The sequence below is a fragment of the Rhamphochromis sp. 'chilingali' genome (genome assembly GCF_963969265.1).
Source record: "Rhamphochromis sp. 'chilingali' genome assembly, chromosome: 9".
Taxonomy (NCBI): Eukaryota; Metazoa; Chordata; class Actinopteri; order Cichliformes; family Cichlidae; genus Rhamphochromis; species Rhamphochromis sp. 'chilingali'.
Window position 1 is genome coordinate 14931500 of NC_137936.1, and position 14182 is coordinate 14945681.

At 41.5% G+C, this 14182-nt stretch overlaps 1 protein-coding gene across 1 annotated transcript in view; it reads right to left on the reverse strand.

Annotated features, from left to right (window-relative positions):
- Positions 1–1555: 1555 nt before the first annotated feature.
- The window catches only part of LOC308401952 (arf-GAP with coiled-coil, ANK repeat and PH domain-containing protein 3-like), a 54980-nt gene continuing 42353 nt past the window's right edge, over positions 1556–14182 (reverse strand). The window contains exons 11-24 of the mRNA XM_080890426.1: positions 12703–12815; positions 12341–12392; positions 12033–12133; positions 11800–11911; positions 11449–11681; positions 8623–8692; positions 8347–8441; positions 8044–8264; positions 7860–7952; positions 7531–7623; positions 7193–7416; positions 5697–5806; positions 4492–4602; positions 1556–4075 (exon numbers count right to left, since the gene is read on the reverse strand). Coding sequence (XP_080746552.1) covers positions 3925–4075; positions 4492–4602; positions 5697–5806; positions 7193–7416; positions 7531–7623; positions 7860–7952; positions 8044–8264; positions 8347–8441; positions 8623–8692; positions 11449–11681; positions 11800–11911; positions 12033–12133; positions 12341–12392; positions 12703–12815 — 1779 coding nt within the window. The 3' untranslated portion in view covers positions 1556–3924. The remainder of the gene's footprint in view (positions 4076–4491; positions 4603–5696; positions 5807–7192; positions 7417–7530; positions 7624–7859; positions 7953–8043; positions 8265–8346; positions 8442–8622; positions 8693–11448; positions 11682–11799; positions 11912–12032; positions 12134–12340; positions 12393–12702; positions 12816–14182) is intronic.

The window sequence follows — 14182 nt, forward strand, 5'->3', positions numbered from 1 at the left end:
TTTCAAATCCTTTCTTGTCCCCTTTCCTCAACATTTTAAGCGCATGCTGAAAGCCACGTGGACATATGTTAAGTTTTCAGCTAATATTTAGGAATCAACTCATTGGTACAAAAATAATGTTTTATCTACAACAAATGCTGTTGACCATTTATCAGAAACACGGTGACTAAAAATAACATTTAAAACCAGTTGTTTGGCAAGTTGTTTGTTAAGACGAGCCTGGCACATCCCTGAAGTCAGAAGCATTTTTATACTTGAATGAATGGAAATTGTGAGGCACAAAGACTGGAGTAAAGTTCAGTGAAAAAGCAGCTGATAAACTTTGAACTATTGACCACATTTTTTAAAATAACAAAAGTCTGGCTTATTAGAAGCAAATTAAGAAACAATTGGTGACTCAAGCCTTTTGTACAGTACTGTATATAAGCAAGATTATAAGGAAGAAAGATCAGATCAATGTTTGCTTTGCATACCCACGAAAGAGAAAAGTGCCCGCAGCCTCATATTTTTGCGTTGCTCCTAAGCCTCATGGGGCGTACAAGTAAAAAACCTTATTTCCTCTTAAATGGGATTCCTGGATACTTAATAGCAAGTGTGGAATTTAAAGGGAAGTAGTGGTGAGCATCCTGTTCATTCATTTTTTTTTTAACTTACCAACTCTCATTGAATTCAGTCAAAATTACAGTTTAACTGTATAAATACTGTATTGTAGCCATCTTGGCACATCCTCCTTAAGGCAATGTTCCTGTGCCTCATTTATAAGAAAGGGAAAAGACTGGCAGCATTATCACAGCAAATGTTTTCCAAGCTTATCCATAAAAATAGGAGGGGGGAGGGCCACAGAGCAAGAACCTCAAGTTAAAGCGCAACCACCAGAGCAGGAAAAATCATAGTATCACGCTAGTGTGCCACAGCAAGACAGCCCAGGATGCTTCACTCACTCTATCCCGAACATCCTTAGGTTTTACTCTCCTGCTGCTCGGGGTACGTCCTGTGGTAACAGAAGCAATGATATGTCAGTCAGTGGTTATTTCCTCAAGTGGACATGTGTCATTTGTCTTTAGTGTTAAATTAAAGGAATTAGAGAGGACATTTTATTCAGGGATGGTGTGACATATGCTTGTGAGAGCACATACATGTTTTACACACTGGAGACACTGAATTATTCAAGGCACGGTGTTGCTGCTGCGGGCAAGCAGATGAAGCACTGTTTTAATACCCATAAGACTCTGAATGCTTAAGTTATTCTTAAATAGTAGAGTCTGTGTACACCTCAGTGATATTTCACAACATGAGACTAATTGGTTTATTGCTTTGAATAAGCCAAGTGCTACCAAAAGTTTGTGAATCACCAAAGACACACCAGAGTATTCTGTAAAATAGCACTCTCCCAGCATCTGGCTATATCTATGGATTACAACCACTGCCGTATTTATTATTATTCAATAATTAGAGCAGCTATCATCTGGAAAAAGAATGCTGGGAGAATGTTAGACAGAAAAGATGAGAGAGGGAACAGCAATGAGAATAAGAAGCAGGCAGCTGGGTTAACAGATCCATTTCAGTTTCTCAGTTTTATTGTATGTATTTTGTTTTTCCCCTTAGTGCTTCTAAAGACATGGAAGGGAGTATTCCAAAGATATCCAAATGCCAGTAAACAGAAGAACCCCCGCAAGTAATTCAGAACCGTGTCACAGTTCTACCCGACCGGCTGTTTTTCAAAGACAATGAAAAAACAAACATTAAACAGAATCTGTGACCGAATGCCGAGAGGCAGGAAGTTAGCATTAAGTTAAAATATGCAAGTGTACTATATACAGCATGTTTGCGCCTTTAACCACTCTTAAGCCAATACTACACACAAATGGACACAACATTTAATACTTCCGCGAGGGCGACAGCTCTTAACAGTTTGGTCACAGTAGCTTCACATCACCCCCCGAGACTGGTTCTACTTGCAGTACATTGAACTATTGTATCTATCAGGTAAGTCACATCTTCTGAACATGTGAGCACCAACAGTGTTTCTACCACTCTCACAACTCAGAAAGGATGGTAAGAGTATCCTGTATATACCCAAAACAATTCTTCTTTTTTTCCTTTTTTTAACATGATGTTATACAACAGTGTCAGACACTTTCCCTTAAAAAAAAAAAAAAAAGTCTTTGGCAGAGGAAAATAAAAGCACAGTATAAAAAAATGAAAGAAATGAAAAGAAGAAAAGTCACCACAGATTCGTGTGTGGATGAAACAATGGCACAGAGGTGGAAAAAGGAAGAAACTTCTGACACCAGAGAGGTCATATCGGTACATGCTTTTTTTGACAGGACTGCACTGCACAAAGTGATCAAATTATAGAAAAAATATTCATCATGCTCAAGATGCAAAGGTCAAACTTCCCAAAAATCTAGCAAAGCATACAGAGGATATTCTTAGCATTGACGTAGATATGCTAGTCCTGTCACGACACGAGTTTTTAAAAGATTAAATATACTCCATAATTTCAACATAACACGAATACTTTCCTGTAATATTACCATTGCCAGGAAGCTGAAGAGCTTTTTAGTTTTATGTTCTATAAATGGAAGTGAATAACATGATGCAATTTTACATTTCTGCATGTTCTCACTGCTCTGAACTATTGGCAGTTATTGCTCAAATAATGAGTCACTGTCAATTCAGAATTTCCTCAGAGAAATCAGAAGTTCCATTGATGTGTTTGCATAACCTAATGAGAAGTGGCACGTTTTACTGCCAAGACAAAAGTACTCTGTAATCTAAGGCCATTTGAAAGTTTTCTGACTGCTGTTAATGTAAAATATATCTAAAGACCTCCATCATAAATTCTGAATAAGGATTTTAGATTGAAATGACAATCATTAACAGAAATGCTGATATAAAACTGCATTCAATAATGCATTGCACTGGTCCTCTGGAAAGATAAATAAAAAAGACATCATTAAAATAGACAATAAATCGACAACAACTTGACTAGACAAGAACAATGTAAAAGCTAAATGATAATTCTGTATATGGGAAAAGTGCAGAGTCTTTTTTTTCCTTTACATATTATTTAACTGTCTCTCAGTATTCTTTAACACATGCACTCTCCTGTTCACTCACTCACTCATGACGACACAAAGTATCTTACAAAGCAGGCGAGGGTCTCTTCCCCACAAGCCCTTCAACATTTTTGTCACAGTTTCACTTCTTCCTTCCCGACCCCCCTTTTTATACACAGTAAAACTATCCTGCCCACCTCTACTGCAGCTTGTCAGTTACTCTTTTTCTTTTAAGTTACTGGAACAAATACCATATTGTTTTACCTCATGCCACAGTACACAGTTTCTAAACTTCTAAATATGCATATTTACATCTCTGATGAAGGAGAGATGGGTACATTGGATGTCACACAGATGGTCTGGATAGATATAAAGTGTACAGGATTAATGCAGCGAGATTCTTCTGAGGTAAGAGCTGTTAGGCAACAAAAATAAAAACACCCACACCCTCATACAGGAGGTCACACCATGTAATGAAGTTAGAGCATAACCCTGTTAGAGAAACACCAAGAAAGCTGATGTCATTTTACTGGCTGTGTTGTGTAGCTAGGATTGGTAGTGCCAAGTAATGGTAAGCAGAAACATAGTGGCGAAGCAGGAAGATGGTGAAGGTGACTGGATAGTCAGTAGAGTTAGAAAGGTCCATCACGGGGATGCTCCCTATGACTCGAAGCATCCAATAGTCACTCTGTATTCAGACACCCAGCTTATCAGAAGTTGCCTGCAGGCTTAGATCTAGGGGAAGTAACAGACTTGTGATCAGGGTGTAGGGGCAGCTTTTACATGAATATGTTATTTTCTCAGTCAGGAGGAAGATTTATAAATAGAGCACAGGCTTTGCTCCACGGTACAGAAGTGACCACTAGCATTCGTCTATGTTGAGACAGATGAATTCCTGGATGCACTTCCTATACTGCTGCTCAGTGGGACTGCTTGTGGGGTATTGACCTGGTTGACCCAGCGGAGCCGCCTCTGCCTCTCGCATCTCTTCATTCATCCGAGCTAGACGCAACCTGGAGGACAGGAGTGGGAAGGAGCGAGGCAGGACAAAGGGAGATGATAGAAGGTGAGAAAATAAGGTAAGGGTGAGAGGAGGGAGGAAGGTAAGAAAAGAACTGTTATGACTTTGCCACCAATGATGGATACACAAGCTTTCATAATAACATTATAAAGATTTAAACTATTTTTTAACTGTTTATCCGCAGTGCTTACAGGTGGAATAACAATCTGGTGCAAGTAATTCTTTTAGTCACATGGATTAAAGCATGGATCAATACCACAAAAGACAAACATATGGTCCACAGAGAGAAAAAATTCAGCTGACTGCATTTAAATTGTTAAAGTTTTGCCAGGTTAGTTGCTTGTTCAGCAAAACCATGAAGTAATACATGTTCTTCCAGATCAGCTACTATTACACAGAGTGTCTTACAGGGTGACGATGTCTGCATTGGCAGCCTGGACAGCGATGCTTAAAGGATCATGGCCCTGTTCATCCACCTCTGTTTGTGATGCTCCTCTTTTCAGGAACAGACACACCTGGCTGTACAAACAAAGATGGGAAGACAAAAAAAATTTCTTTACCCTACAGGGTCCCAGTTTTGCTCACTGGTTGACCACATGCTATAAGGCTAAAGTGTAGCAGCCTGGGTCCCAGTCTCACTTGTGGGCATTTGCTGCGCCCCATTCCCTCGTTTCCTGTCTGATTCTTATATAAGACATCACCAAAGGCTCTGAATGGTATCATAAAGTGGATATCCCCATTATGATCATGTCAAGCACATCATGTTAGGAATATCTCCACCTATTTGCTGTTCAAAACATCTGTTTATTAAGGGTAACCAATGACAAGAAGCTTGGCTTAAAAGAAGAGAAGCTATAACAGCTTGTTTCAGGCAGTACAATAAAGAAGGATTGTTTTTAATGCCACCCTAGCAGAGTCAAAAAATAAAATATGGTCCACAATAGCAATAGTGACATGGCAGATTTTGTGGAATGCACACATGATGACTTACTGATGTGGTATTCACTGATGCCTTTTAGTTTATCTCTGTGCTCCATACTTTAGTCTGAACGTATAGCTCCAGTTTAAGCAGTTTCAAATGTGAATACTTCAAATACTTTAAAGCAATGAGTTACTCGTGATGGCAAGTATCACGTGGGATTATACTGCATACCAGAGGAAGACTTTTGTGTGCGTTTTTTTTTTTTTAACAGTGACACTTCCTGTAGTTTTTCCTGGTTAAAACAACAGAGTGTCAAAGAATAATATGATTATCAAAACTGGTTAGGCAGTTTTGTTATAGGGAAAGATTACTTCATGCATTCCTTAACATTCAAAACAAAAGGTATTCACTGCTGTTGGTACATTAATATTAGGTGTACCAACAATGGTTTACACATTCGCCTGGCAAGAGAAAAGGTGGTTCAATTCTAGCTGGAGACATAAATCCCCTTTGGGACTACGTCTGGCGCAAAACTCAAACACAGGGAGCCACCTGCTGTGGTAACCACTTTGTGGGAAGGGAGCAGCTGAAAGTAGCTTTTACCTAATAATTTCCACATTTCATGACATTATACACAGGCTAGAACACAATGATTATCAGACACAGCTTATTACTTCCATGTCTCTCTTACCCAGTGTGCCCCAGGTCGGTTGCATGGTGCAGTGGGCCTCTGCCTCTCATGTCCCTCTGGTTCACATCGGCCCCATTCTGTAGCAAGAACTCACAAGCTATCAAGGAGCCCTAACAAAGAGACAGATGGAGAATTTCAAGTCTACAGTGTTCATAATGGCAGACGATGCATTTACGTGGAGAGTCTTTCTTGTTTTTAATCGTTTATGACTGCAGATGTTTTTTTAATGTAGACAGTCCAGATAAAAAAGATTTTCTTTATCCCAACAGAGAAATTATTGTGTTACAGCAGCAGGATAAAAAATTACAATAAAAGCACAATCTATAATAAATACACAACATAGTAAAAGTGCCACTGCCGCATAGTGAGGGTCTTATATTGTGAGATAGAAAGTTTGCACTATATACACACCCAACAGTGATAAAAACAAAACAAAAAAACAACACAAATAAAAAAGTGAAATAAAAATGAGGTTAATTTAAAGAAGGTTTTTTTTTTTTTTTTTTTAAAGAGTGTAATGGAGCAGTATAAATTGCATTAATAAATAATATGGATATTTTAAACTCAAGAAACACCTTCAAGAAGGTATAATGCAGAAATATGTGTGCAGTATCTTGTGCCTGACAAACATGTTCACCTGTCAAGAAGAGTTATTGTACAGTTTCACTGAGAACGGTAGGAATGATTGCCTGAAAAGGCGCATATGAAGGGGTTGAATAAGTCTGAGGGAGAAGGAGCTGTGCTGCCTCTGTAGTGTGGAGGAGAGCTGATGACTCAAATGCCCTCCAGATTCTGGCCAATGATGTGAATTAACTCTCCACCCATGATGTTAATGGGCCTAATTACAATTTTTTTTCCCTCCGGAAGTCAAACACCATTTCTTTTGTCTTGCTAACATTGAGAAGGAGGAGGTGATTTCCAACTACTGCAGTGTCAGAAAGCTTCTGCATGTGGCATGTTTCACTGTTGTACTAGAAACCTGCGGTGAACAAAGTAAACAGGAATGGAGACAGGACTGTCCCCTGTGATGCCTGAGTATTACAAACCACCACACCAGCTGTGCAAACTGAAGCCACTCTGACAGAACAGTAGAAGTGGTGACACCCATTCTGAGCAGCTTCTCACTTAGAAGTGGTTGGATGGTATTAAAGATGTGGAGGGAAAAAAAACAAATCCCCCAAACCCCACAATTCTCTCATAATGCCAATAGTACCATCCATACTATCCAGGTGGGAGAGACATGCAGCAGCATGTAGATATCCACCCTCAACAGAAACTGGCTTAAAAGGGTGGAGAGCATGTGTCACCTGCAAGCAAAGTCGGCAAGAACCAGTTTCTCCAGCACCTTCATGACATTTGACATCAAGGGCACTGGTCTGAAGTCACTTAACAATTAAACAGATAAACTTAATTTAATAAATGAAATTATTCATTTACATCCACATCACTTTATCCAAACCAAAACACCCACACATGTTTATTACAGAGCGTCTCACCCCTATCACAGCCTGAATGAGTGGCGTTTTTCCCTCCTCTTCCTCGCAAGCGGCGTGTACGTCAGCACCGTGTGCCAAAGCCTCCGCCATGAGCGGCAAGTTGTGGAGTTGGGAGGATCGGTATAGGAGCGCGCCAGGGTGGAGTTCTCTTGGGTCTTCAGGGTCTGAGGATACTTCCTGTTCAATTTCCACCTCACCACTGGAGGACTCCTCTGACTCCTCTTCTGTGTGTGAATAATTTAACATGAGAATGAGCGACAATATAAGTACATGTAACACGATTTAATTTAAATTGTAGCTACTTACACTGGTGGCACAGAGCCCACAAGCACACGTACCTTCCTCTGTTACACTGTCCACCACTGAGCCAAAGGCCAGGACGTCTGTGCTCCCGTCAGTACTTCCTCCCAGGCCGCTGTCGCTACTGAGACCTGCAGGGCCAAGCATTGCCAAGCCACGGACACGTTAATCATTACTTGGCACAAACTGCATTACATAAAGACACGTTATCGGTTGGATTGCTCAGGAAATCACAAATATGTGGAAAACTGCTATAAGAACTTCAGTTTCTGAGTTATTTTGTTTCACTGTGGAGCCTTTACCTAAAATCTTCTCTAAAGTCTACAATAACAATGCACTGTATCAACACATTGTGTAGTGGACTTACTGCGAGGACCAGAGCCAGTGTCAAAGTAGGAAAATAATGAGTCCAACTCATCTGGACAGAACAGCGAGTCCCGGCGAAACTTTGCTGCAGCTGCTGCAGGAGAATAAAAGATCAGAACAAGAGCTCAGTCTGGGCTTCACAGTGTGTTTGGTTTTATCACCACATCACAAGTCCCCACACTGACCTGCTGAGAGGTTTGCCGGCGAGGCGCTGCCAGGTTCATATCGGTGATATTTCCTACGAGCCTTGTTGGGTGCCCGAACAGAGCTGTTGTGTCGCTGGCATTTCTTCACTGTCCAAGGGCGGGACTTCCTTTCACCTTGCACGAGGGCTTCGCTGCCACTCATCTTCTTCAGGAAGCGTTTCTCCACGTATTTAGATTTGATCCAGGCCTCTTTCTCCTGTCTGGAGGTAAATGATCATAAGAAAGAAGGTAAAAGGTATCTTTAGAGTCTTGGAAAAATTACTCTGCTGGATAGAAACTGACCTTGAACTGGAGGGGCCTGGTTTTTTTGCTCCGAGTTCTTCACAGGATCCCTCATAAATCTGGTTGATCACAGTATTCCCCAATTCACACATCAGCTAAATATAAGATGAGAGAACAAACATGAGAGAGACAACACGGAAAGTGAACATTTTTTTAAAAGGGCTAATTAAAATTGCATTAGCAATGAACTAAAGGAATAAGACGTGTAACTCTGCTGGGAGGAAAAAGCATGGCAGAGGGAAGATGAGCTGTAGGCAAAGCGTTAAGAAGGCGCACCTTAAGTAATTCTGGCTCCCACGAGTCTAACGTCAGTGAACGCACTTTAGAGAAATGGACCCCTAAACTCCTGAAAGAAACAAGAAAAAGAGACTTTAAAAAGAGTTTTTATCCAACTGGAAGAACTTAGCACAATCTTACTTTTGCTACTTTTATTTAAACTGCTTGGGGCGGCAGATGTCTGAAGCTATGCTCATAAGACCCTGGAGTAAAAACAGTATTGTCTTATTACTTAAAATATACACAAACGCGACAAATCCAGTATGAAAAACCATAGATGTGCTTTTTTTCTTATTAGTATTACATATACATTTATTTAATTTTAATTCTAGTGCAGCCAGCCTTTTTATGGATACAGTTTTGACTGATAAGGCTACAGTGGGGCAAAAAAGTATTTAGTCAGCCACCGATTGTGCAAGTTCCCCCACCTAAAATGATGACAGAGGTCAGTAATTTGCACCAGAGGTACACTTCAACTGTGAGAGACAGAATGTGAAAAAAAAAATCCATGAATCCACATGGTAGGATTTGTAAAGAATTTATTCGTAAATTAGGGTGGAAAATAAGTATTTGGTCACCTCAAACAAGGAAAATCTCTGGCTCTCACAGACCTGTAACGTCTTCTGTAAGAAGCTTTTCTGTCCCCCACTCGTTACCCGTATGAATGGCACCTGTTTGAACTCATCATCTGTATAAAAGACACCTGTCCACAGCCTCAAACAGTCAGACTCCAAACTCCGCCATGGCCAAGACCAAAGAGCTTTCGAAGGACACCAGGAAAAGTATTGTAGACCTGCACCAGACTGGGAAGAGTGAATCTACAATAGGCAAGCAGCTTGGTGTGAAAAAAATCAACTGTGGGAGCAATCATCAGAAAATGGAAGACATACAAGACCACTGATAATCTCCCTCGATCTGGGGCTCCACGCAAGATCTCATCCCGTGGGGTCAAAATGATCATGAGAACGGTGAGCAAAGATCCCAGAACCACACGGGGGGACCTGGTGAATGACCTGCAGAGAGCTGGGACCAAAGTAACAAAGGTCACCATCAGTAACACACTACAACGGCAGGGAATCAAATCCCGCAGTGCCAGACGTGTTCCGCTGCTGAAGCCAGTGCATGTCCAGGCCCGTCTGAAGTTTGCCAGAGAGCACATGGATGATCCAGCAGAGGATTGGGAGAATGTCATGTGGTCAGATGAAACCAAAGTAGAACTTTTTGGTATAAACTCAACTCGTCGTGTTTGGAGCAAGAAGAATACTGAGTTGCATCCCAAGAACACCATACCTACTGTGAAGCATGGGGGTGGAAACATCATGCTATGGGGCTGTTTTTCTGCCAAGGGGACAGGACGACTGATCCGTGTTAAGGACAGAATGAATGGGGCCATGTATCGTGAGATTTTGAGCCAAAACCTCCTTCCATCAGTGAGAACTTTGAAGATGAAACGAGGCTGGGTCTTCCAACATGATCCAAAACACACCGCCCGGGCAACAAAGGAGTGGCTCCGTAAGAAGCATTTGAAAGTCCTGGAGTGGCCTAGCCAGTCTCCAGACCTCAACCCCATAGAAAATCTGTGGCGGGAGTTGAAAGTCCGTGTTGCTCGGCGACAGCCCCAAAACATCACTGCTCTCGAGAAGATCTGCATGGAGGAATGGGCCAAAATACCAGCTACTGTGTGTGCAAACCTGGTAAAGACCTATAGTAAACGTTTGACCTCTGTTATTGCCAACAAAGGTTATGTTACAAAGTATTGAGTTGTATTTTTGTTATTGACCAAATACTTATTTTCCACCCTGATTTACGAATAAATTCTTTACAAATCCTACCATGTGGATTCATGGATTTTTTTTTCACATTCTGTCTCTCACAGTTGAAGTGTACCTCTGGTGCAAATTACTGACCTCTGTCATCATTTTAGGTGGGGGAACTTGCACAATCGGTGGCTGACTAAATACTTTTTTGCCCCACTGTACATGATGGAAAGTTTGACATATCAAAAAAGAACTGATACACTTGTGTGGACGTGAATGTAACGGGATGCTTGAATGCAGAAGATTAAACAGGCATGTGTTAAAAACAAGCAGAAGCAGGGCAAATGTCAGTCACATGTGACGTGTTGTTCTCTTCTCTGGAAAGGAACATCTTTTTTTTGTAAATAGCCTTACTAAACTAGGACAGTTTCATTTTAAGGTTGGGCAATCAAGAAAAACTCACCAGAGAAAACAAACTGACAAAGCAGGTTTAAAGTCCAGTTTGTTTACTGCAGGCATTCAGTTTGATTTGACCACGTATGCATGTGGTATGATTGTCACCCATGCTCAAAACCGTTCTCCAACGCTTCCTCAATAACAAGTTAAGTAATCAAATAAATATGTGAGCAGACGTGTGTCACCACTTCTACAATGTAGTCACAAACTAGAAAAAAGTTATGAATGTAATGCTCTGTATAAGGTTATTGAGGGCTGTGTGAGTGCAACCTAGCAGGGGAATGAGGATGGGGTCAATCATTTAGATCGTGTTAGTATACTTCTGAGCTCCTAATTTCTTTTTAGACCTTCATTATATGTTTGAATTTCTGTTTACTTATAGCCTTAGTCTCATCTATGTTCTTTGTCATGCTGTCTGTGTATTCAGTTTGTTTGCTTGCGTGAGCTCCCCTTTGTGGCTTCACCTGTTGGAAGTCAGCCAAAATAAATGGCTCACTTCTTGTTAATTTTGACTGCCTCCTACATCATGTATTTCGGTGTCTTTAAAAGATTTACAGTCCACAGGGTCTGTGTGATTGTTGCACAATAACTGCAGCCCTTAGTGTACAGTCACCTGTGGATCCCTGAGCACTCAATGCAGAGCAGCACTCCCAGGTTGATAGAAGCCCAGCAGGGAGCCGTTTGGCCACAGTCACTGCACAGCTCATTGCCTGGCAGGCTCTGCACCCGCTGGAGGAGGCTTTCTCCTCCTCCCCGAACTCCCTTATCAGCCCTCTCTCCTCTCTCTCTGGGTTCACTGGCAGAGTCAATGCTGCTGGTGGAGGGTGAGGCAGTCCGGTCCAATCGCTGTGAAGATGGAGTTACAAGTTAGATTTGATCAAGTCTCCATCGCTAAGGAAAAATAAAGGCTTGCATTACAGGATTGTGTAAGTGTTATTGTATTGGGTTATGTGTTTGTTTTCACCTCGATGTAATAGTTGTCAGTGATGTCCTTGTAAGCAGAAGCGATGCTTGCCTGGACAGCCTGGATCCATGCCTGCCTCAGCTTCTCAGACTCAGCCTGCAGCATGCAGCTCCTAAAGGTTTATAGAAACTAGTTATAAACATCTTTATCTGTTTAATATTTTAGCTTAAGTCTGTTGCAATCTGAAAAAAAATAAAGTTGAGCTTATTCTGGAGTGAAATACACACACTTACTTAGTGGGTGAAACCACCTCAAAGCAGAACCGCCTCTCATTATCTTCACATGGTTTGACTGAGCACAACCTCAAATCCTCAACAACCACTGTCAAAGAATCCTGCCATTGAAAAAGGGGAGTGCCAGAAAAACAAAGCTTAGTGACAGGATCGACAGGAAAGACAAGACACTGGTTGACCTGCTATTATACAAATGGTGGCAAATAGAATTCAGAACTCTAAACTGTGTAGGTTAGCTAGAGTGGTGACAAAATCCTAGCATAAGGACCCCAAAACGGTAGATTTACATTTACAAAATTAGAGTGTACCTTGAGTTTCTTTTGGTAGACCAGCTGGCTGTTTTGTATAGAAAACCACCGCCTGGAGGGGGTTGAAGGTATGAAATCAGATTGTTAGAGTGACAGAGATAGGCTGACTCAAATGCTGAAGTCTACTTTCAGTACTGAACCAATGGAATGAAATCGACTAACTTAGTAGAGCTCAACAAAGCACATTCCTTCTTCAGTTATTCTACATAGAAATCTGAGAGCTCACAGGCAATAAAGTTAGAAAGATGAGCTTTTTACCCCCATCTTGTCACATTAGTGTATTTTCCATATGAACAGGTTATGGCTGATTTGTAAGCTAACCTCGATTCTATTTTGTTATATATCGTAACTTTCCATTTTACCTATTCCAGGTCTTGAATGCATTGCTGGCCCTCTTAAAGAGGTAGCCCTCCATAACCACACCATTGGGTGCATCCACATTGAATTCCAGCTTAGGGTCATCATAGGAAAAATCCTGTGAAGAGAACATATGAAGTAATTATTTGTGTGAAACAATGAGCGTAAAGTCCACAACAAATGTCTGCGTAACCTTATCGCGGGCTCATACAATAGCCGTGCCTCCTCAATAATCAGTGTCCTCTCTACAACACGATTAGTTTACATTTAAAGATTGTGTCAGGATTTCTCAACCATTCAGCTAAACCTTTTGTACCTATTTGTATATCTAAGATTAGCCAAGAAGGGTCTCTAAAGTCAGATGCCACCTGTTCAGCGAAGTGAAGAACAAAAGCACACAGATTGTGAAATGAGAGCCGAGGCTCAGGTTTGCTTATCTTAGGTGACACTTTGATCTGAGGGAGTACTAAACATATGGCAGACTAGTAGGCACACATACTTTCTACTCAGGGAAACCCTGTAATTTTCCACTTTCCTTTAGCTTTGTTAAAAGCATAAAAGCCTTTTCACTGATTCCTTGCCACAAAGTCACCTCCCATTCACTGAAACGAACGGATTCAGACATAAGATAAGTAGGTGAACTGCCATGTGACACGGAGGTACTATAATAACACAAAATTCTTCAGCAACAATTCTTCCAAAACATGCAGGCCCTAGAAAGCAAAAACATGATGTGATGTGGTACAACAGCTTGGTTCTCCACCGGCCAAACACCTGGAGGTGTTTCCAAGTGATTCAAGAGCCACTTATGCGCAACATTTGCTGGAGAGCAGCAGGCTAGTTGTAGGCTCTCCAACTGGGCGTTTTTGCACCAACTTTACAGAATAAAAGACAGAAGAACATTTGGAGGAACACCCGTGTTGGCATTTCCCTTAACTCCAGTTTTCCCTCATGCAGCTAATTGTTGCATTTTAAACTTTTAAACCTGTTGTCTGTTCACCAATGGAAAAAGGAACACAGCGTACAAGAGTCGAACAGAAGCTCTCATCAAAACTTCAGGTTAAATAAATAAATAAAAGCTCACCAGCGTGTAGCTCAGCATGCCAAGTATCTTCATCTTTATCACATTGACATCCAGCAGCATTACGATGTCGACAGGAAAATAAAAGCTTAAATTCATAAATAAATGATGATAAAGGAGACAAATGTGCTCCTCATGCGAGTCCAGACACACACTGTCAAAGAGGAACAGCGACAGGCTCGTGCCGCTCCTCCGGCCGCGTGGACCCGGCGCGGGCGCTCATTAGCATACAGCTGTCACCGTGTCCTCGCGCCCCGCGGGGATGACCCCTGCAGCGCCTGCTGAAGATCAAACGTTTCATTTTCCTGCTGCATGTGAGGCCCTAAACGTAGCCATACCTCATCCCCGCCCCACCCGCGATTTAAGGCTGCCCTTTCAGCGTCTTCTGTGGGAGTTAGTTTTCC